At 38.8% G+C, this 24,003-nt stretch overlaps 1 protein-coding gene across 2 annotated transcripts in view; it reads left to right on the plus strand.

Moving 5' to 3' along the window:
- LOC146390153 (uncharacterized) overlaps positions 1 to 24,003 on the plus strand; it is a 66,438-nt gene that overhangs the window by 26,428 nt on the left and 16,007 nt on the right. The window contains exons 14-21 of one of the 2 annotated variants that reach the window (XM_084923199.1): positions 2,159 to 2,242; positions 9,362 to 9,463; positions 10,777 to 10,851; positions 12,224 to 12,322; positions 17,210 to 17,284; positions 17,580 to 17,636; positions 21,922 to 21,996; positions 23,196 to 23,288. In XM_084923199.1, the coding sequence (XP_084779325.1) occupies positions 2,159 to 2,242; positions 9,362 to 9,463; positions 10,777 to 10,851; positions 12,224 to 12,322; positions 17,210 to 17,284; positions 17,580 to 17,636; positions 21,922 to 21,996; positions 23,196 to 23,288 (660 nt within the window). The remainder of the gene's footprint in view (positions 1 to 2,158; positions 2,243 to 9,361; positions 9,464 to 10,776; positions 10,852 to 12,223; positions 12,323 to 17,209; positions 17,285 to 17,579; positions 17,637 to 21,921; positions 21,997 to 23,195; positions 23,289 to 24,003) is intronic. The other variant, XM_084923200.1, reaches the window with a different exon arrangement.

Genomic DNA, 24,003 nt, shown 5'->3' on the forward strand with positions numbered 1-24,003 from the left:
AGTGATTAGTGGTGAATGACTGGACTGATTTGTCCTGAAGTTGATGATCAAGTTCTTGGTCTTCTTGACATTCAGGATTGTTGACACTGCACCGGTCCTCTATAGGACAGATCTGTGTTGTCCATAATGAGACCCACCACTGTTGTGTCATTTTAGTTCTTAATCATGCGATTAGAGGAAGTTGCAGCTAGGGCTGCCACAAACGATTATTTTGATAGTCGACTAGTCACCAATTATTTTTGCGATTAGTCGACTAATCAGATCATGCATCCATTGGACATAAAAGTACAGCTTATTGCACCAGCATGCATCTGCTCTTATATAACTATCATTAGCTTACAGCTTTAAGTGTTTAAGGTATGTGCTAACTAAAAAATAAAGACAAGATGATAGTTTATTACATTTTAATGACATTTGCAGATTGTTTTGGTGGAGTTTAAAAAACTCAGCCGTCTGCTCCTTGCTATCTAAAATATAACAGGACATCGGAGTATATTCAAGAGCATCTCACACTTTTGATAATCAGTTGTCTGCTTGATGTTTATTCAGCTGTGTAAAAACTATAACTTTAATAAAACCGATTTACTCAGGAACAAATAAAACACTAAAAAAAAGCCAGACAATATAATTTTTAAGTTATCTAAGTGACTTATATATCATGTTTAACCTGAGTAGCGAAAGACGGCGGTGGGTTTGAAAACGATTAGCCGGGAGTCCGGTGTTCTCACGGGCTCTAGTGAGCCTTGCCCCCAGCTAGCTATCGAGCTAGTGGGTAACAGACGTCTCCGAAAACGTCGGAGCGCTTTTGAAAATATGTGGTGTCTTGATAAACTGAGCAGATATTTGAGGTTTACACAGCTACATTCTCGCCTGAAAATATGTTAAACGTTTATTTTGTGACCCAGAAAGAATAATAAGAGTAATATTAAAACTAACTAGCTGCCGCCATTGTTGGAAACTGAGCTGGGCTGCGCTATGAATTCTGGGACAGAGCTGCTTCTTCTTCTTCGGGGTTTAACGGCAGCTGGCATCCTTGTACATGCAGTGCTGCCATCTTCTGTTTCAGTCCGTTATTACACTCTTAAATCCTACTACTTATCCCTGCGTCTTTTGTGATCTTACAAAGCTTCAAACGACGCGTCGACTATTAAATCAGTCGTCGACGATTTTGACAGTCGACGTAATCGTGACTAGTCGACTAATCGTGGCAGCCCTAGTTGCAGCGCTGCAGTCATGTGTCAGCAGCGTGAAAAGCAGCGGGCTCAGTTAACAGCTGTGATGGCAGCCAATGGAGAGACAGGTGGAGTTGAAGATGCAGTTTCCCACTCTCACAGAGTGAGTTCTGTCATTGAGGAAGACCAGCAGCCAGATACACATGGGGGTGTTGATACCTGTGGGAGGGGTCAGTTTTTTCACCACCTCCTGGGGGATGATCAACCAACAAACAGCATTCATACGTGACTGTTCTCGTAAAGCTCAGGTAACGAGCAGAGGACATCGCTCTGTGGAGCGGTTTGGCCAGTACAAAGACTGATGTGGAAGGGACTCTACAAGGACTTCATTATTAAGGGAGTTAATGCAGAGGGCAAAATGCATGATGGTGGATTTTTTGGGCACTGGAGTTATGGTGACAGATTTGAAACATGATGGAACAACAGTCTGCCACAGCGAGGTGTTAAAGATGTCTGTAAGGATGTGTGCTAGCTGCTCAGCACACTCTCTGAGTACTCGTCCATGAATGTTGTCCTGCTGCCTTTCATACACTCACTCTCCTCAGAGTTTTACAGACATCAGTCACTCTGAGATTCAGTGTTTTCTCATCAGGGTGAAGACTGTCTTTTATTGCAGGGTGTTGTTGTTGGTTGAAAATGTACAGAGAAATTTGTTGACATCATTGAGACGGTGTGTGTTGTTGTCACACATACTTGCTTCTTATATGAAAACTCTTAATTTAAGACAAAGCTTAATTAATTTACTTATAATGAAATTCAAATACAGTTTTTTCTTTAGGTTCTCCATTCTTCAGTTTATATCATATCAAACTTGTGATTCCATATAGTAATTAATTTGTTGACTCTGTGTAATCATCCACATGTTATAACAAAAAACATAAAAACGTACTTTTGTCTTCTCTGTTTTTGTTTCTCTTTAATTGCAGCTTTATGGAAACATCAGTCAAGCCAAGGAAGAGAAACAGAAGATGGAGAGACTGAGAAATGAGCTCGATTCCACAAAACAACAGGTTCATTTTTTATACACTAACTTCCTGCATTTACATGACTACCATGTTTAATCAGATCTCTTTCTCTGGTGATCGAAACACTCTGAAGAAAAATTCAGAAATCCTGATTTTATATAATTCATTGAAAATAAGCAGAGCTGTACTGATTATAATTTTTTAGGCTGATTTATCTGCTGTTTGCAGTGATGCTGTGATTAACTGTCATTTATTGACAACAATCTTTATTCTGTTGTATTCTCCGTGCTTGAAGGTGTTTATTTTCATTTATTTTCCAGCCGGTGCCTCATAGATTTGAAACATAAATTCAGGAACTCGTCTAGAAATTTTGTCGTAGTTGCTGTAGGACATAACTGAACAGCAAAATGACCGAAGAACGTGGCAACCTCGTTCTTTGCTTATTTTTTATTTAGGAATATGTTGATCTCCAACTATTTGTCACTGAACAGACGTGTTCCTTAAACATGATGATGTTGATCAAGGAACTGACCTCACAGCCCATTGTTCCTTCAGTGGTGCTACTATTAGTCATTATGCAAATGTACTGTTTATAAGATTTGGGGAAACCTGCAGTCACCTGAGACTGAAGAAGTCACTTGGATGAGTGACGAAAGGTTTCTCCCACTGAAAACTTACCTGGATGATTGAGCATGCGTAGGGACGATGAAACAAAGGCAAAAGACAAAAAATGCTTTTATGTTTTTACATTTAATTCTGACACTGATGCTTTACTGACCAACACAAGACACCAAAATTTTGTTATTTTCTTTAATTGACACCAAATGTCTCTAAAAGTAACTGTTTCTATATATTGAACAAGATTATAATTCATGTTTACATCCAAAGAAAGTGCTGACATGCAGAAACTCATCATCTTCCTTTTTTCATTTCTATCAACACTGTTAGTTTAAAATACTCAATTAACTATGAACTAATAATGAAATGCAAATGAATGTGTTTCTTTGGGATCGTAGTTTTGTAATTTATATCATAGCAGGCTCTTAATTCTATATAGAACTTAATTTATTATTTTTATGTATGAATGTGTGGTTGTATTGTGTAATCACACACATGTGTGTTTCCTTCCATTGTTGCAGTTTCTGTATCATTGACCACAAAAGCACTTATAAATCCACCTTATACACATTTTTCAGATCGTCCCACAACACTTCATGTTGTTAAAATCAGGCTACATCAGCTCACTTATATTTACATAAAATAGCTTTGATTTAATCTCTTTGTATAAAGCTATCAGAATAGAACAGAATCACCACTTTATTGTCATTCAGAACAGTTGGTGCACATCAGAATGAAATTGTGGTGCATTTACTCGTCATCAGACTGTAGAATATAAATAAATCAATAAAAATAAGTTTAAAAGTTTCAAATATTAAAAAAAGAGGATAAACGTGTAACAATATAGGTAAAGAAATCAGGGCTTGCAATATCGCTAGCCCGACGTCCTGGGGCTAGCGATTTTTCCAGTCGTGCTACCAAAATCTATCTCTGCCCTGCCCGTCGGGCTATCGTAGGAAGGAAAAATATATGTCAATGCTTTTGCATTCTTTCGAAAATGTAGCTGGGTAATTATGTCATTGGCATCGGTGAGCCACTGTCAATATGTGACATATTGAAATCGCGTTTGAATTTGCGCTTGTTTTTTGGTTTCACTTTGCAATCGCGCGAACTGTTTTATAGAGAGCGACAGCACTGATTGGTGAGTGACGATCATTTGCGCACCAATTCCTCTGACATCGTCTTATCAATCGTTAGCTTACTATGCAAACATGACAAGTGAAATCTCCCGCAGCAAGCTTAAACATGTGAGAGGTTGATTGCGCAGAGAATCGCTGAGCGTTATGTGAGTGCGTGTGTAAAAGCAGCAGGATATATATTTTAGTTCTGCTGAGCCAAATAAGACAGGTCAGGGTGAAGAAGTGACAGCCAAAGAAAAGCTTACCACAAAACGGAAAAGTTAGGACAAATCAGACTATAAGGCAAAAAGAAAGTGCAGCTTTATGGTTTCATGGACAAAGAATTTCTGTGGCTGCAATATGACGAGCTAAATAACCAGGGGTGCACATAAGTGGTCCGCAGGTGCGCATTCGCTGTAAAAAAAAAAAAAACGCGCACAAGATAAGAAGTTGCAACGCATGTTTGCGTACATAAGATTTTCTGGAGGAGGACAGACATTTGTTTAGAACTCTTAAAGATGTCGAAGAAGCTCCTTTAAGCAATTACTTTGGTGTTCCTCCACCTCCAAAGAAATATCAGAAGGAGTCCAAACCGCAAAAGAAGCACGTATTCTCGGAAAAGTGGTTGCAGGAGGTGAGCTGGCTTCAAACAAATGATGAACGCACAGAGATGTGGTGCAGAATGTGCCGTGAAAATCCCACTCTAGCGGACAAAAACAGTGCCTTTTATATGGACGCAAACGCGCGTTGCAACTTCTTATCTGGTGCGCGTCTTTTATTTTGACAGCGAATGCGCACCTGCGGACCACTTATGTGCACCCGTGTAAATAACATAATGTTCCGGGGTGTGTTGTTGGTTTTCCCTCGATTTTCGACAAGCGCCTTTGTTACTGTTTCCGTTACAATATTATACATTAATATTGTAACGGAAACAAAACAGGAAACAAAACATCAATCAAAAAATTGCTCTCTTTTTTATTCGGGCTACTTAAATTTATTTTGGGCTACAAAAAACTGAAGAGTCCCTGCCCGAAGGGCTACCAGGGATTTTGAAATTTTGCGAGCCCTGGAAATGTTATTAGGATTATGAAATATTTTTAGTGGCAAAGAAAATCTGTGCAGGACCTTTAATATATTGAACAGCAGTAACAGCAGCAGAAAAGTGTACAATCATCATTTTAGCCATGAAATGACACAGCTGTAAATATAGAGTCATGGGGGACAGAGGGGAGGGGGAGGCAGTCAGGGTGGGTGGTTGGTGTGCTGATGGTTGGAGAATGAAACTATTGTAACATCTGGCTGTCCTGGTCCTGATGCTGCTAAACCTCTTTCCAGAGGGCAGCAAGTAGCACAGTGCATGGTGGGGGTGGGCGGAGTCTCTGATGATGTTATGGACTCTGCTGAGACAGCATCTGTGCTCGACTTCCTGGATGGGTCGAAGAGAAGTCCTGGAAGGAAGCAGGAAGCTCAGACACTGCTGAGACTGTTTAACCAGTGCTGATGTGTTTGGTGACCAGTCTAACTTCTTAGTTCTCTGCACCCCCAGAAAGTTGACACTGCTGACTACCTCCACAGCTCTGTTGTCAGTGATTAGTGGTGAATGACTGGACTGATTTGTCCTGAAGTTGATGATCAAGTTCTTGGTCTTCTTGACATTCAGGATTGTTGACACTGCACCGGTCCTCTATAGGACAGATCTGTGTTGTCCTTAATGAGACCCACCACTGTTGTGTCATTTGCGTTCCTAATCATGCGATTAGAGAAAGATGCAGCACTGCAGTCATGTGTCAGCAGCGTGAAAAGCAGCGGGCTCAGTAAACAGCCCTGATGGGAGCCAATCCGATTGTTAAGTGATGACGTGACGAATCCTACTTCCGGGCCTAAAGTAGTCTGCGTTTAATGTGGCTTTTGTGTTGTTAACATGTTTAATGTTTTGTATTTTCTTCTATTTAATCTCAAAAAGCTCCTAAAACAGTCAGTGATCACTGTTGACCTCCCTCGGCTTTTATTACCGCTAATCATTTATTTAAGCTCAGTTTTTAAAACCTTAGGATGTAACTACAGCCCAGCCCATGCAGCAGTATATGAATGACTAACCTCGTATTGTGGATGGATTATCTCAGTTGTTCTCCTGGCTGAAGTTTGGTCCTTTTACAGCATCCTGCCATGCGATTACATTTGTTCCTGACCACCGAGAACACTCACGTTAACTTTTATCGAGTGGAAAAAAAGTTAGCTTGTTTATATTATGCTAACATAGCTGTGTCGCTAGCGGTCACGTAGCACATCATTATATACCAGCTAGCCCAACTTCAGTAACCCTACAAACGTCACTGCTGTTTAGTTTTCTGTCTTCATTTATGCTGGAAGTGATAACAGAGCTGTACGCTTTAATTTGTTTCCAAAACCCCGCAGTCAGGACATGCTATATTGTATTTAGATAGAAGCTAGCGAGTTAACTTCCTGCTAACTTCTAACTCCGTTAAATGTCATAAATTCCGTCTTCATGGATGCCTGGATGTTAAACTCAATTGTTACACCTGGTAGAGCAGAACGCTGATCATTTTATTAAAGATGAAAAACTTTAGACAGTTTTTCAACTCTCAGTAATGCCATAGTGATCGTTTGATATATGGAACTGCATCGGAGTTTAGGCCCAAACACGGCTAGTGACGTCAGACTTAACGACCGGATGGAGAGACAGGTGGAGTTGAAGATGCAGTTTCCCACTCTCACAGAGTGAGTTCTGTCATTGAGGAAGACCAGCAGCCAGATACACATGGGGGTGTTGATACCTGTGGGAGGGGTCAGTTTTTTCACCACCTCCTGGGGGATGATCAACCAACAAACAGCATTCATACGTGACTGTTCTCGTAAAGCTCAGGTAACGAGCAGAGGACATCGCTCTGTGGAGCGGTTTGGCCAGTACAAAGACTGATGTGGAAGGGACTCTACAAGGACTTCATTATTAAGGGAGTTAATGCAGAGGGCAAAACGCATGATGGTGGATTTTTTGGGCACTGGAGTTATGGTGACAGATTTGAAACATGATGGAACAACAGTCTGCCACAGCGAGGTGTTAAAGATGTCTGTAAGGACGTGTGCTAGCTGCTCAGCACACTCTCTGAGTACTCGTCCTTGAATGTTGTCCTGCTGCCTTTCATACATTAACTCTCCTCAGAGTTTTACAGACATCAGTCACTCTGAGATTCAGTGTTTTCTCATCAGGGTGAAGACTGTCTTTTATTGCAGGGTGTTGTTGTTGGTTGAAAATGTACAGAGAAATTTGTTGAGTTCATTGAGACGGTGTGTGTTGACATGGCAGCAGAAATTTGAGCTACCATTTCAAGATCTGCATCCGAAGTGTGATGTGAAGAAACAGGCAGAAGCAGACGAGATAGACAGTCAGCTGTATGACTCAGAGAATCTGGGTGGTAAATAACAGCAGACCAGCGGGTGATACTCATTCTCGCCCTATGAATGCCTTTGGTGCTCAGCAGCGTTGCCAGAGCTCGGAGGTCTGTCTGCAGAGTGAAACGTCGGCCTCACAAATATGTTCTCCTTTTCTCTGCAGTCCACACACCAGCAAGAGCTTTTTTTTTTCAACAGTAGAAAACGTTTGTTCTGTTGCAGACAGTTTGGGGGAAGCAAACACAGGTTTCTCTGTGCCATGTGGTGGAAATTTCTTTATTCTATGTATTGGTCACATATTTTAACCATATCGCTTTAGCAATAGTAATATCACTTTGTCACTTAGGTTAGCTGCACAAACATGTCTTATGCTCTATCACATGTGTTCTACACAGACACACACACAGTGGCCATTGCAGTAAGTCAGAGACATTCAGGCGTGTGTGTGTGTGTGTGTGTGTGTGTGTGTGTGTGTGTGGGGGGGGGTTAGATAGATAGAGTGGGGCTCTCCTGCTCGTCTGTGGAAGAAGGGAGGCAACAGCTCAGTGAAAAGAGCGTAAATCTCTCTCCTTGAAGGGAAGGTATAGGCCTGTGAGATGGGGCAACATATAAGACTTGTCTGTGTGTGTGTGTGTGTGTGTGTAAGATGAGGACCCTGGTGTTTGTCTACAGCAGTGGCTCCTAAACCTTTTTTGCCGGGCCCCCCTTTGTTTTACAAGAAAATCTTGCCTCGTTTGGAGGCATGAGAGTTGTTTTTCAGAGTTGTTTCACTTTATGCACACAGTCAATATCTGGGCAGCAGGGATGCAGGAAGCAGGTGATGTGTTTGTAGAGATCACAGAAGCAGTAGGAGCAGCACATGGGGGTAGAACAGTGTTGCCTAAAAGGGTGATGTTCAGCCTAACACAGGAATTATTTTCTTTGTGTATGTAACCAGTTGAAGATCAGGTGGTTTTAGTGGTGTATTGCTGAAGTGCTCTTTGTAGATGTGGTTAAGCAAAATACAAACTGCTGAGCCTGTGTCCAAAATCAGATGGATGTCCTTAGCTGAGGAAGTAGGTGTGCTCACATTTATGCTGCATTTTAATCTTTTTGATGCATACAAAGCATCTATTAAGTAAAGTGCAGTCAGTTTTGGTAGGTGGACTCGCCAAACATCTCTTGTCTTGGATGAGCAGCAGACACGGACAAACTTTATCACACAGTTTACAAGTAGCTCTGGCAGCAGGACACTGATGAAAGTTAGCTAGATGACTGTTTGAACCACAGCCGAAACAGGTCTTAGAGCATTTTGCAGCACGAGACTTAGACAGACTATGGATTTAGCTTATTGAACTGCAGCTTCTGTTTGTGTTGCCAGTGTAGCAGCTTTATCCAGAGTCCAATCAGGTCTTTCTCCTGTGCTGGAGCTAAACATGTGTTCAGCTAGCTGATCATTTCTTCTGTTCTGTCATCAAACTCACATTTAAAAGCAAGGTCACACAAGCTGGCCACATACTGAATAACTGTCTAATGTAAAGCTTGTGTTCACTTTGTGAAAGCAAGTGTTTCCACAACAACATTTACTTTAAGTAAAAAGTGTTGTTTTAGGGCAGCAACAACAGAGGCAACAGTGTCACCTGTATTTGGAAGTGAGTAGAAAATTATTTGTCCCTCTGTTTTTAGGAGTGATGTAAAACTTTACCAATAAAAACAAAACAGTGTAGTTGTTTTTTTTTTTTTATAAATCAGATTTTATAAATGTTATATTTTGTTTGTGTGTGTGTTTAAGTAAAATCTACTTTTATTTTTGGAGACACTACATTCAAAATCAAATATTCATTTATTTAAATTATTTAGATAATTCAAATAAAACATTTAAATACATTTTTCATTGTTACTTATTTGTATGAACCAACTTATATTTTCACAATTCAGCTGTTATTTAAAGCTTTAATGTGACTCTGGTTGTGTTTCATTATTGTGTCTTAAACATGAACATTTGTTCCTTCTGCTCTTTCTTCATGTAACATTTCAGCTGCAGTTGGAGAAGAAGAAAACTGAAACCATCAATCAGCTCAAGCAGGAGAAACAAGCAGCAGAGAACCTGAAGAATCAGTTCAAGTCCAAATGTCACGAGGTTTGTTCTTCCATTGTAAATATTTTAATATGCTGACAAAATTCTCTTTATCTTTGTATTGTAAAGAGTTATGAAGGAAACTTTAGATATAATTTTGTTTATTTGACAACAAATGTCTAATTAATTCTCATTCTCTTATTTCTATATAGAACTTAATTTATTAACTTTTTATGAATGAATGTGTGATTGCATTGTGTAATCACACACATGTGTTTTGCCTTCCATTGTTGCAGTTGCAGAGTAAGGAAGGGAAATTATTTTGTTTATTTGTTGTCTGTTAACCCTTTAAAGACGGTCGGAGCGGACACGCTCTGTTTTGCGTAACTATTTTTAAATCCTGGTAGCACTGCAACCACGTAAGCTAGCGGAATAATTTTTTTTGCATATGAAACCGGAGGAGTTGTACTTACATCTTATGCCATCAGCTTGTCCTAGGTCACAGTTTCCTTCCACATATAGCTTTGCAAAAACTACATAAAAAGCATTTGCAGCAACAAAAACATAATATTCCAGAAACACGCTTTGCCGATCCGATCAGCTGTTTGTAACACTTCCTACGTTGGAATAGACGTCAGCGCGAACTATCGCATGTCCACCATGTCCTGCCCGAAACCGGAAGTGACGTCATTTTTCGCAAATGTAGTTTTTTACCATCAGGGCCTCATGAGCCTATACTGGTGTTTTTAAAAGTTATGTTTGACTTTATGACTTTCTATGTCGTTTCTGGGATGCTTAGGACTCAAATTGCACTGCTGGAAATAGTTTATTTTGATGAATATGCTGCTTTTTTTGCAAATTTGCACTATAATATTTATTTTCGATTTTCCTGCAGTATATAAAAATTGGTGTATTTCAAAAATAAAACTATGAAGACACTTAAAATAAATTTCCTGTGGTGGGAAACTATTTTGTGCAACTTTTTTGTATTTACAGGTTTGAGGGATAAGCCTCTTAAATTTTTCTAACTAGAAATATATGTTAAAAAAACAAAAACGATTTTACATTTTTTGTAGTTTATTGCACTTTTTTTGCAATTTATGTAATTACTATGCACTTAATGCAGACATATTATTAAAATTTGGGCTATAATTGTTGTATTGATGTATATCAACTTGAAATGCTCCCAAAAATGGCACTACAGCATGTAGAAATATAATATAAGCTCTGGCGGACTTGGTTCTATGGTAGGTCTTAAAGGGTTAAAGTATTTCTATACATAAACATGTTGGTCACAGTGTGAAACTTCAATAATTTTGTCACTTTTATCAACAAAGCGCTGCAGAAACATCAACATCTGCCTTTGTTTCTGACAGATGATCAAATCTGAGAGGGAGAAGGATGAAATCATTCAGAAGCTGATGGAAATATTTCCTGCACTGGACTCAAAGGTCAGTGAAAGCATCTCTCAGCACTAGGGATGGGTATTGATAAGATTTTCACGATTCCGATTCCATCTTTGATTCTGTTTAACGATTCGATTCTTTATCGATTCTCTTATCGATTCTTTTTAAAAAGGAGAACACTAAGGTCAATTAGCTTAGAACTTTGTTTTATATCTTCTCTTTGAACAAGATAGAAATTTAGGAGTAATATGGCCTTACAAACCCAGCAGTGAGATCTTAAGAGATCCAGCCTACGGCTCTTCAATGGGGTGTCACAGGGTCCCCAGGAAAAAAATTGTAAATGTAAAATAATAAAATAAATATTCTTCTGTAGCAATAACAAAGTATAACATAAATTATTCTGTAGCAATTACACAAGAATATCCAGTAATGTCTCTGCCTGCAATTAAACACATTCACTTACCGAAAATCATCTGCTGTGGCAAATGGGTGCAAGCCTTTTACCACAAACTTAGTCACTGCTCGGTGACATTCGTCTATCCTGGCCTGAAAGGAGACGCTACCGGTAGACTGCAGCGAGAACTGCCAGCATCTGAGCCAGACTCTGTCTGTCTCTCTCATCATGGTCACCTAAATGCACAGTAATGGCAGGTTTTGTAATAAGGCAGATCGCGCTAACATAATATGCACTGTTAGTTGATTATTTACCTGCCGCATTAACGGGAGAGGACTTGCAAACGTTACCGCTGCTGCTGGGTTGAGATTCACGAGTCCGGAGCGAATTAAAAACACGACATTCATTTAAGGTCATCGCGTGTTTTGTGAGCAAATGCTTTTGCATATTCGTAGTGTTTCCTCCCTTAAATGAAATATCTACTTTGCAAGTATTGAAAGGTGCCCTGTTGTCATCCGTTCTCGTAAAGTATAACCAAACTTTTGAGTGTTTGAGCCGCTTAGGCGCCGTGTTTCCTGCCAGGTAAATGACGCTCCACAACGTGGTAACGTCATTCGGGGCGACTGGAATCGATAAGGGAATCGTTTGCAAAAATGTCAAACAATTCCAAGGAATTGAAACAGTGGGAATGAGAACCGGTTTTCGATACCCATCCCTACTCAGCACACAGAGGTAAACATGGACATATGTGATGCTGTCATCCTCCCAATGATCACAGACCTGTGCACTTATATTCCTGCAGTTTTGTCCAGCAGCAGTTTCTGTGTCATTAACCAAACACAAATCCTGCCACTGCAAGATTGTTGACATCATCCCACAACACTTAATGTTGTTAGCATCATGCTACATCGGCTCCCTTATATTTACATCATACAGCTTTAATGTGACTCTGGTTTTGTTTCATTATTGTGTCTTAAACATGAACATTTCTTCCTTCTGCTCTTTCTTCATGTAACATTTCAGCTGCAGTCAGAGAAGAAAACTGAAATCAACAATCAGCTCAAGCAGTTGAAAAAAACAACAGCGACACTGAAGGATCAAATGGAGAAGAATTCTCACGAGGTTTGTCTTTCAGTTGTAAACATTCAAAATGTGCTGACTCAACTCTCTTTATGAATAAAATGCACATCAATATTTACTCACCAAATCTGAAGGTCTGAAATATAAAAAAAGAATCCAGGATGTGTACATGTAAGAATATGTGCTGGATCTCAGGGTCTCATTGTCCTAACCCTCCCCACTCAGTTTAAGATCTGCATGTTGAGGCAGTCTACAGCCAAACATTATGGGCTCAAAATGTGGTCATAAATATTTTGTACTTGTAAATCAGGATTTGTATGTGTAAAAAAGATTTGTATGTGTAAAAAAAAATTGTGTGTGCGTAAAAAAGATTTGTATGTGTAAAAAAGATTTGTGCGTGAGTAAAAAAGATTTGTGTGTGGCAGTTCAAAAAAAGCGCCCCTCCGACAGCCAAACCCATCTGTTCTCTGATTGGATTGTTACATTTGTGATTGACATGACATTGACCAATCAGATGAAAGGAAGAAAAATAGGGTCAAAATTCGTACTTGTAACTTGCAGGGTTTTTTTGGCTAAGTCCACACACAAATCTTTTTTACTCACGCACAAATCTTTTTTACACATACAAATCTTTTTTACGCACACACAATTTTTTTTTACACATACAAGTACAAAATATTTATGACCACACTTTGAGCCCATAAAACATCAGTCACCTCAGAAATTTCTCTGTACAGAGATTTTTTGGATGTTGTGGAAAAAATAAATCAAAGTGATTTTCTGAGATTTTTTAAAATAAAGTTAAAACCTTTGCAAAGGGATCAATACAGCATGAACAGGGTTCTTACAAGCAGTGACAAAGAAGCAAAATAATAACATCTCCTTTGAGACCGCTCTCTTTCCCAACGTGTAACATGCCAGCGTTTCGTCACATCCTGAGGCGCATCATCGTAACGCGAAAGGTTCTACAACAAACCTTCAGTGTCCCTATGATGCGCTCCTGGTGGTAAGACATGATCCAGCTGTTTATTCCAGCCCTAACCCTAACCACAGCCTTAATCGTGTCAGACAGTGTTTTTCAAAGCGATGATAAAGTAAAATAAATGTACATGTGTAGATTTATTCCTAACGGTTCTCATGTTTTCAAACATCTAACATACAGGCATGTTGGGTGGGCGAAAGCGTAACATACCCACGATTTGTCACAGTGTCGATATGTTACGCTTTGGGATAAGAACATGTTGCTCCTTTATGGCCATCGTGTGGATACAGTCTTTATCTGTTCAGTTGTAGGAAGCAGGATGTAGAACCTTCACTCATTTTTTGTTTAACAAACTTTAGCCACATACCAAAAGCACAATGAGGGTAAAAGAGGATGAAACATTGTAAAACCTGCTTCACAGTAAAGTAGAAAGTTTGATTTTTTTACTTTTTTTTAAAACTGACAGCATTTTGTGCTGTTGAAATTTGAACTTATTCCTTATTAAATATTGACCTTATCACACACCTGATCAAATAGCACTGAGTGAAAGTGAGATTTAAATCTTCTGTTTATTGTAATGTTTGATGTGATTAACAATGTGTGAAGAGACAAAGACAAGAGTGAGAATCTTGCACATGTTCATTTTATTAAAGATGCAGCTGAAACCACATATTTACAGACACTTCAGAAAAAAAACAAAAACATTTTTCTTTTCTGTCAAACATCAAATCAGAGTAAACTTTTTTGTTAACATATTTTTTGTACAGGGAGTGCAGAATTATTAGGCAAGTTGTATTTTTGAGGAATAATTTTATTATTGAACAACAACCATGTTTTCAGTGAACCCAAAAAACTCATTAATATCAAAGCTGAATGTTTTTGGAAGTAGTTTGTAGTTTGTTTTTAGTTTTAGCTATTTTAGGGGGATATCTGTGTGTGCAGGTGACTATTACTGTGCATAATTATTAGGCAACTTAACAAAAAACAAATTTATACCCATTTCAATGATTTATTTTTACCAGTGAAACCAATATAACATCTCCACATTCACAAATATACATTTCTGACATTCAAAAACAAAACAAAAACAAATCAGCGACCAATATAGCCACCTTTCTTTGCAAGGACACTCAAAAGCCTGCCATCCATGGATTCTGTCAGTGTTTTGATCTGTTCACCATCAACATTGCGTGCAGCAGCAACCACAGCCTCCCAGACACTGTTCAGAGAGGTGTACTGTTTTCCCTCCTTGTAAATCTCACATTTGATGATGGACCACAGGTTCTCAATGGGGTTCAGATCAGGTGAACAAGGAGGCCATGTCATTAGTTTTTCTTCTTTTATACCCTTTCTTGCCAGCCACGCTGTGGAGTACTTGGACGCGTGTGATGGAGCATTGTCCTGCATGAAAATCATGTTTTTCTTGAAGGATGCAGACTTCTTCCTGTACCACTGCTTGAAGAAGGTGTCTTCCAGAAACTGGCAGTAGGACTGGGAGTTGAGCTTGACTCCATCCTCAACCCGAAAAGGCCCCACAAGCTCATCTTTGATGATACCAGCCCAAACCAGTACTCCACCTCCACCTTGCTGGCGTCTGAGTCGGACTGGAGCTCTCTGCCCTTTACCAATCCGGCCACGGGCCCATCCATCTGGCCCATCAAGACTCACTCTCATGTCATCAGTCCATAAAACCTTAGAAAAATCAGTCTTGAGATATTTCTTGGCCCAGTCTTGACGTTTCAGCTTGTGTGTCTTGTTCAGTGGTGGTCGTCTTTCAGCCTTTCTTACCTTGGCCATGTCTCTGAGTATTGCACACCTTGTGCTTTTGGGCACTCCAGTGATGTTGCAGCTCTGAAATATGGCCAAACTGGTGGCAAGTGGCATCTTGGCAGCTGCACGCTTGACTTTTCTCAGTTCATGGGCAGTTATTTTGCGCCTTGGTTTTTCCACACGCTTCTTGCGACCCTGTTGACTATTTTGAATGAAACGCTTGATTGTTCGATGATCACGCTTCAGAAGCTTTGCAATTTTGAGACTGCTGCATCCCTCTGCAAGATATCTCACTATTTTTGACTTTTCTGAGCCTGTCAAGTCCTTCGTTTGACCCATTTTGCCAAAGGAAAGGACGTTGCCTAATAATTATGCACACCTGATATAGGGTGTTGATGTCATTAGACCACACCCCTTCTCATTACAGCGATGCACATCACCTAATATGCTTAATTGGTAGTAGGCTTTTGAGCCTATACAGCTTGGAGTAAGACAACATGCATGAAGAGGATGATGTGGACAAAATACTCATTTGCCTAATAATTCTGCACTCCCTGTAGTTGTGAAATGTCAGAATAGAGAAAGATATTTGTTGTGGGTTTTTTATTACTTTCATCAGAGTCAGAAGTATACATGCACTTCTTAGTATTTAGTAGAATTACTCTCAAACTGTTTCACTTCAGCCAAATGTTTCAGATTTCCTTCCACAAACTTTCTCAATAGTTTTCTGGAATCTGGGCTCACTGAGAGACAGAACTGCTGTAACTGGGTCGGGTTTGTAGGCCTTCTTGCTGTCACTCACATTTTAAGTGCTGCCCACAAATTTTCTGTGGGACTGAGATCAGGGCTTTGTGATGGCCACTCCGACACCCAGACTTTGCTGTCTTTAAAACACTTTGTAACTAATTTGGAGGTATGTTTGGGGTTATTGTCCATTCGGAAGACCAATTTGCACCCAAGCTTCAATGTTGTGGCTGATGTCTTCAGATGTTGCTTAAACATGTACGTGCCATCTATTTTGTGAATTGCATCAGTCCCTTCTGCAGCAAAACAGCTCCACAACATGATGCTGTCGCCCCCCACACTTCAGAGTTGGGATGATGTTCTGAGGCTTCAAAGCTTCCTCCTCTTTCCTCAAATATACAGTTTATCATTACAGTTCAGTTTTTGTTTGGTCAGACCTCAGGACATGTCCCCAAAGATTAAGATTTTTGTCCCCATGTTGCAAACTGTAGTCTGACTTTTTTATGATGGTTTTCAAGTAATGGCTTTCTCCTCCCAGAGTAACCTTTCAGCTCGTGGTACAGGACTCATTTTACTGTGGATGGTGACGCTGTTTTTCTAGTGTCAGTCAGCATCTTCACAAGGTCTTTACCTGATGTCCTGGGTTTGTTTTGCACATTTCACACCAAAAATGTTCCTACACTCAGAATCCGTCTCCTTCCCGAGCAGTATGACGGTTGTACGTTCCCATGTTTTCATACTTGTGTATTATTGTCTGAACTGATGAACGTGGGACCTTCAGTTATCTGGAAATTGCACCAATAGATGAGCCACACATGTGGAAGTCCACAGTTGTTTTCCTGAAGTCTTGTTAGATAAAGACACAATAAACTTAGTGCATGAAAGTAATGAAAAAACATGTGTTCTTTGTCTTTATACTGACATTACACAAATACAAAAAATATGTTAATATTTATTGATCTAAAACAAAACAAAGTTTGATCTTTGACGGTAAAGAAAAAAGTTTTTTTATGAAGTGTTTGTAAATATCTGGTTTCACCTGTGTACTAAAGTATCCTTGTAAAAGCTGTGGTTCTGTTTGAATCCTTAATTATTCTATAAAGTTCACATTGACAGAAATAATAAGTTTTTTCTGGCATCAGGGTCTGCAATTATTTTTCAAGGTCATGACATGGAGCAGAGTAGCACCAACCCTCATTTGTTGTATTTAAAGAAAGTGCTGAAGAAATAAATTAATAAATAAATTGACTTTAGTTTAGTGAGTTTGTGACTGTAATTAAATTAATCATTAAAATAACTGCACCAATCAGATTGAGTAAGAGGACCCAATGGTTGGAAACATGTTGCTCACAGTGAAGCTTCAATAATTTTGTCACTTTTATCAACAAAGCGCTGCAGAAACATCAACATCTGTCTGTCTTTGTTTCTGACAGATGATCAAATCTGAGATGGAGCTGGATAAATTCATTCAGAAGGTGCTGCAGAAATTTCCTACACTGGAATCAAAGGTCAGTGAAAGCATCTCTCAGCACACAGAGGTAAACATGGACATATGTGATGCTGTCATCCTCCCAATGATCACAGACCTGTGCACTTATATTCCTGCAGTTTTGTCCAGCAGCAGTTTCTGTGTCATTAACCAAACACAACTTTGAAATCCTACCACTGCAAGATTGTTGACGTCATCCCACAACACTTAATGTTGTTAGCATCATGCTACATCAGCTCCCTCATATTTACATAATACAGCATTAATGTGACTGGTTTTGTTTCATTATTGTGTCTAAATGTAAAAAACTCCAGGGGGTGAAACAAGCAGCAGAGCAGCTGAAGGCTGAGCTGGAGTTCAGAAGTCGAGAGGTTTGTGTTTCCATAAACATTATGAATTTGTTGACTGAATTTGTAGAATAAAAGTGCACACCAGTATTTTTCTACAATATGTGTAGAAAAAAAATCCTAGGCTTTATTTATATAAGAACATAAAAAAGTCTCTATGCATATTATTAGTGAGTTATTATTAGCATATCACAAAGATTCTGCGTTGAGACAGTTTACAGCCAATCATCAGTCACAGCAGAAACGTCTCTGGACAAAGATATTTTTTGATGTGGGTGTTGTGAAAAAATAAATCAAACAGATTTTTTTTAATCTGATCATTAGTTCAAGTAAGTTGCAGCTACAGACCAACGGCAAACTGAGGTTAAATCAGGTGAAACACAAATTTCCCGTTACATTTCTACCCTTTTGAGTAATTTTAATCATTTTAATAACAGTAAAAATTAAAATAGAAAGTTCACAGATTACAGAGTTTACATGAACACATCATAAACTGGAAATATAAATTACCATTAGCGGTTTAACTGTAAAGAAAGATTTAAAACTTGATTTAAATGAAGCTGTTCACTCATGAGAGATTGTTGTTCAATTAAGGAAAACATTTGGTGTGAGACATCTTTATCAAAGTTCATCTTTAAATCCATCAGCTAATGTTTCTAATGTGGTAAACAATCATCAGCAACACACACTGGACAGTGAGATGATAATGAGCCTAATGCGAAGATGTTCTGTGACCGCTGTATATCCAGGACTTTGACAAGTGTCTCGGTGATGCTGAACCATCCAGATAAAAATAAAAACACCAGTTAGCCAGCAGTGTGTCCTGTAGGTCAGTTTGGTTGAACAGATTTAAGAAAAACCTGCTATAAAGTCACATGGTTCACAATCTGCTTCCAACAGGGAGAAGTGAAGCTGAATTCTGTGTCAAAGGTTTAAGTTGCAGTTATTTATATTTCATATCACCTTAAATCTTCACTCAAAGACAAGCATCTTTGACAGTGTATATATAGATGGATCATATATAAGAGACAAATACTGTTCTTTCAGTATGTTGGCATTACTAAATTTGGCACAATGTTTACATACATGTGTAAAAAGAAAATGTACGAGCTGTGATAACTGTTTCTGATAGAATGAAGAGTAGACTGATATATTAAATATTCCTTTATTGGGTGAGAAACCATGTCATAACTGCTTTAAGTCATACAGAATAGATATCAGAGCTTTAAACAGGCTGACTTCTGCTAAATGGGTCAAACTGGGCAGAAAGTAAACAAACACATAACATCCTTATAGAATATGATGTAACACTATAGATCTAAATATAGATATATAGATATAAATGAATGTAACTTGAATCTTTACTGAAGCTCAGTATTTGACACAGAGTTCACTGTTAACAAACTCATTGCTGTAATAACTAATAATGATTAGTATAATAACTATAATATTGGCCATATCATATTTACACTGACTTTAGTCTCATGAACAACATTAACTATTTGTTATTTACTAGCTAATCTTAAAATGACTGTTCAGTTACAGAAATGAAGCCCAACAATCATGTTTTACAGTCCTGTGGTCTCAGCCTCAGATACTTATTAAATCACACAAAGCTCGTGTAGGAACAAACAAACAAATGAATAAAATATGTTCTCCTTCATTTCTGTTAAACAAAGCTGTGGGAAACATTTCCAGCTGTTAGTATCATGGTTGCTAGGCAACCTGGGCAGCGCGACGGAGGCTAGACTGTCCCATTTCACAGCCTCGCACTTCCGGCCTTCTCGGTCTTCGAAGGACCCGGCCCATGTAGACCGCGAAGACTGAGTCCTCCGAAGGATGCAGCCGACGTTTTGGGACACAGCTTTGGAGTACACTTCAGATTGGGACAGCCGTCGTCGCGTCGCTGTGGCGTAATAGGTGTCAAAATGCGTACTCCGGAGCGTGTGGTCGCTGGATTGGGACACAGCCGTTGAGGAGGTAATCTAACCATTTAAATCAGCTGAGATGGGTCAAGGACACATCCAGAGGCGGAGGCAGACATTTGATACACCCGGGGCCTAGCCCTAAAGGGTAGTATGCATGTGGGATTGGGGGGGCCGGATCAGTTCTGGGTCAACCAGACCCAGAACTGATCCGGAATTAAAACAGGACTACAACAGTTCAAAATCAGGACTACTTAGGACTTAACCAAGACAGAACCAGAATCAGAACTAGATGATAGTAGCACTAAAAATCATCATAGACCTGCACTACACTTATTTTTTAATTCTACCAAAGTACACTATTTAGATTGAGAAAAGTTTATATAATTATTTAGCCTTGTTGTGCAAACAAGCCTGCATAACTTAATAAATATAGAATTTGAAAAATAACAAACAAAAGAAACACTAGGTACGAGATACATGAGGACCTATGATACGGTGATACTTTTGGTAAACAACCATTTGACTAACATGTGTGTCTCACCTGCTCTTGTTTCATCTCCCTCTCTGTTCCTCTCTCTCTCTCTCTTTCTCTGTTTCTCTCTCTCCCTCTTTGTGCTGACAATCAAGCCAAACACCAACATCATCAAATATACAGTTGAAACCAGATATTTACAAACTCTTCAGATAAAAACACTTTTTTAACTGTAACATCAAATCAGACTAAATGTTTATTTTTTTAGATTGATAAATATAAAGCAGTTATGACATGGTCTGATTTTCTCACCCAATAAAGGAATATTTAATATATCAGTCTACTCTTCATTCTATCAGAAACAGTTATCACAGCTTGTACATTTGCTTTTTACACATATATGTAAGCAATGAGCCAAATTTAGTAATGCCAACATATTAAAAGAACAATATTTGTCTCTTATATATAATACACCTATATATACACTGTCAAAGATACTTGTCTTTGAGTGAAGATTTAAGGTGATATGAAATATAAACAACTGCAACTTGAATCTTTACTGAAGCTCAGTGTTTGAAACAGAGTTCAAACTCAGATATGAAGCCCAACAATCATATTTTACAGTCCTGTGGTCTCAGCCTCAGATACTTATTAAATCACACAAAGCTCGTGTAGGAACAAACAAACAAATGAACAAAATATGTTCTCCTTCATTTCTGTCAACCACACATTTCCAGCTATCATGGTTGCTAGGCAACCTGGGCAGCCCGACGGAGGCTAGACCGTCCCATTTCACAAGCCTCGCACTTCCGGCCTTAGCGGTCTTTGAGTACGTGGCCCTTGAGGACCGTTGAGGCTGCGTACTTTAAGGCTGCAGACCCTGAATTGGGATACAGCCTCTGTGTTTTGCCTTATATGCATCCACAGCTGTGCCGCCAATTTACTCACATGGACTCTACTAACCTATCAGAAGCTTCTTCAGCTCAGAATGGAATCGTCTGGAGTTTTCTTATTAATTAACAATAAACTTAGTGTATATGTGCTCCTAAATTTGATCAAAGTGATAAAAATAGACAGCTCTGTCTCTCTTTATTCTGACATTTAACTAATTCAAAAGATATTTCAATATTTATTTATCCAAAACAAAACAAGTTTACTCTAAATTGATGTTGTACAGTAAAAAAATGTTCTTGTGTTTTCCATAAAGTGTATGTAAATATCTGGTTTAAACTGTGAATATACTGCTGTGTATTGAAGTTCCTCTTGTTTTGCATAGAAATATACTGAACAACATACAAAGCATTATATATAAAATAACATCTACCTGACTTTTTTCTTTGAAAGAAGCCCCTTATGTCCATTCTTGTATATCAGTGCATTACTGAAACCGATTTATTTAGCCGTGGAGGGTAACAACTGAAAATATGAAATAAACACACATGTAAGCTAAGACTCTCTTGTTGTTGTTCGGCTTTTCATTTTGCCATTTGTTGATTCACTCAAAGAGCAAGTAACGTAATATGGGTCAAGTGATCAGTTTGATATCAATCTTTTGTGATACACCGTCATATTTACATTATTTGTACAGTACAAATTATTTGCTTTGGTACCTGGTCAAACTTCAGTTCTCCTCTGTCTGCGCTTCTCCAACAGCGCGCTCGCAGGCAGCAGCTGCCCCCTCGCTCAGTCGCTTAGTGCCTGAGCTCGGATCATACAAATATTAGGGGGGACTTACGCACAGTCGTAAATTCCCACAGTGTGCACTATGTGCTTCGAGTATTGTGTGTAGGTTTTCTTTCATACAGATCACCACAAAACATGTTGCTCACAGTGTGAAGCTTCAATAATTTTGTCACTTTTATGAACAAAGCACTGCAGAAACATCAACATCTGTCTTTCTTTCTGACAGATGATCAACTCTGAGAAGGAGAAGGATGAACTCATTCAGAAGCTGATGAAAACATTTCCTACACTGGACTCAAAGGTCAGTGAAAGCATCTCTCAGCACACAGAGGTAAACATGGACATATGTGATGCTGTCATCCTCCCAATGATCACAGAGCTGTGCACTTATATTCCTGCAGTTTTGGCCAGCAGGAGCTTTTTTTGTAGTAACTATACTTAATTACTTTTTCAGAGTAACTTGCCCAACACTGGTCACCAGCTGCTCTGTGTTGGATGAAAAGTGGTTTGTCTGAAAGAAGCCAAAAGGTTTATTATAATGGTTATTTCTCAGATAGCTGCGATATGAACTGTGGTCCATCCCAAGGCAGCTGTCTCGGTCCTCTTCTCTATTCAGTTGTCATGAACGATCTGCCACGTCTTGGGAAAATCTCATCTTTTAAATACTTCGATGATTCCACCATGTTTTATTCAGCTAGTGATAATTCAGAATTGACCAGCATATTACAAGAAGATTTGATGAACGTGTTTTACTGGATAAGTAAAAATAACATGATTCTAGTTCATCTAAACCTAAATCTATGTTAACTGGAAGTAGACTATGTTTAGTCAACAGTCCATAACTGATTCTCTTCACAGCTGGATCAGTATAAGAACAGGTCACCCAGATTAATCTAATTGGTGTTACTATAAATCACCACCTCATGGTCTCAGCATAGAGACTCTGTCATTAAGAAAATGAGACAGGCCATAGCTGTGGTTAGGAAATGCTCCTTCTAAATAAGATGTTATTAATGCACGATCGAATAGATAATAAACGTTTTTGGCTTCCAGTACAAACTAAATTACACTTTGGCTTCTTTTTATTTATAAAGAAAGCAACACTGTTAAACACAACACATCTTTTCTCTGCTCAGCTGCAGTATCGTATGAAACACACAATCATGCTACACAGTGTGTAACAAACTGCAATTTAGTAATTACTTGATCCAAAAGCAATTTTTTAAAAAGATCGTTATATTGAGAGCATATTTTAAGTGGAATAAACTGCCTTATAACTGCCTTAGAGAACTAGCTACTATTCCTAATTCAAAAAAAATTAAAAATCTATTTACACAGTTTTTGATTATTGTAAATATTGTAAGAGGGTTTTTGATTTTTATGCATTGTGCACGAAGACCAGCAATCACTATTGTGGAAGCTAATGGGGTTCCTTATATATAAGTAAAAATAAATAAAAACACTTAATGTTGTTAACATCATGCTACATTTCACCTGCAGTGGAAGAAGAACACTGATATCATCAAACAGCTCGTGCAGGTGAAACAAAAAGCAGAAGGCCTGAAGAAGCAGCTGCAGCCCCAAACTCATGAGGTTTGTCTTTCCATTTTTCTATAATTTAATAGAATAAAAGTGCACATCAGTACTTACTCACCAGCAGACTTTACAGTATAAACGAAAAATAAACAAATCTAAATCTAAGGGTTTAAATATATCATCCATACATGATCTTGAGGCAGTCTACAACCAAACCTCAGTCAATGTCATGGTAAATTTTCTGTGGGAGGCAGAGTTGTGGACTCTCAGGCAAAACTGTGCTGGAAATAGTTTTATTGCTAAATTCCCAGAAAACAGGTGACGTGAACACAGCTGGACATGATGCACACAGGACAGGAGACTGTCAGAATAAAACGGGAAACATGAGAAACACACACTGAGACACACTGAGTGCAAATGAGATGGAGAGACAGAAAGGCAAATAAGTATGGAGACAAGACTGAGACACAAATAACAAACAGAACTAGACACAAGAGGACGGGGAACACAGAAGGAGGGATTATTCTAACCTAAACACCTTATAGCATAATATAAATGAAACCAACATAGAATATTCAAACATTATAGAGTCCAGAGACCTGGAACCACTGTGTCACTGACTCAGGACCATGACAGTCAAAGCAGAAACTTCACTTTTGGTGTTTGTGATCATGTAGAGGATCAGCTGTGTTTCAGCTTCTCATTAAACTAAAGCGCTGCTGCTTCACTTTACATACATGATTTGTTGGCTTTGGATTTGGATTTGCTGCTG

Source organism: Perissodus microlepis, chromosome 3, assembly GCF_051167445.1.
Source record: "Perissodus microlepis isolate ML-2025 ecotype Zambia chromosome 3, ASM5116744v1, whole genome shotgun sequence".
Classification (NCBI taxonomy): domain Eukaryota; kingdom Metazoa; phylum Chordata; class Actinopteri; order Cichliformes; family Cichlidae; genus Perissodus; species Perissodus microlepis.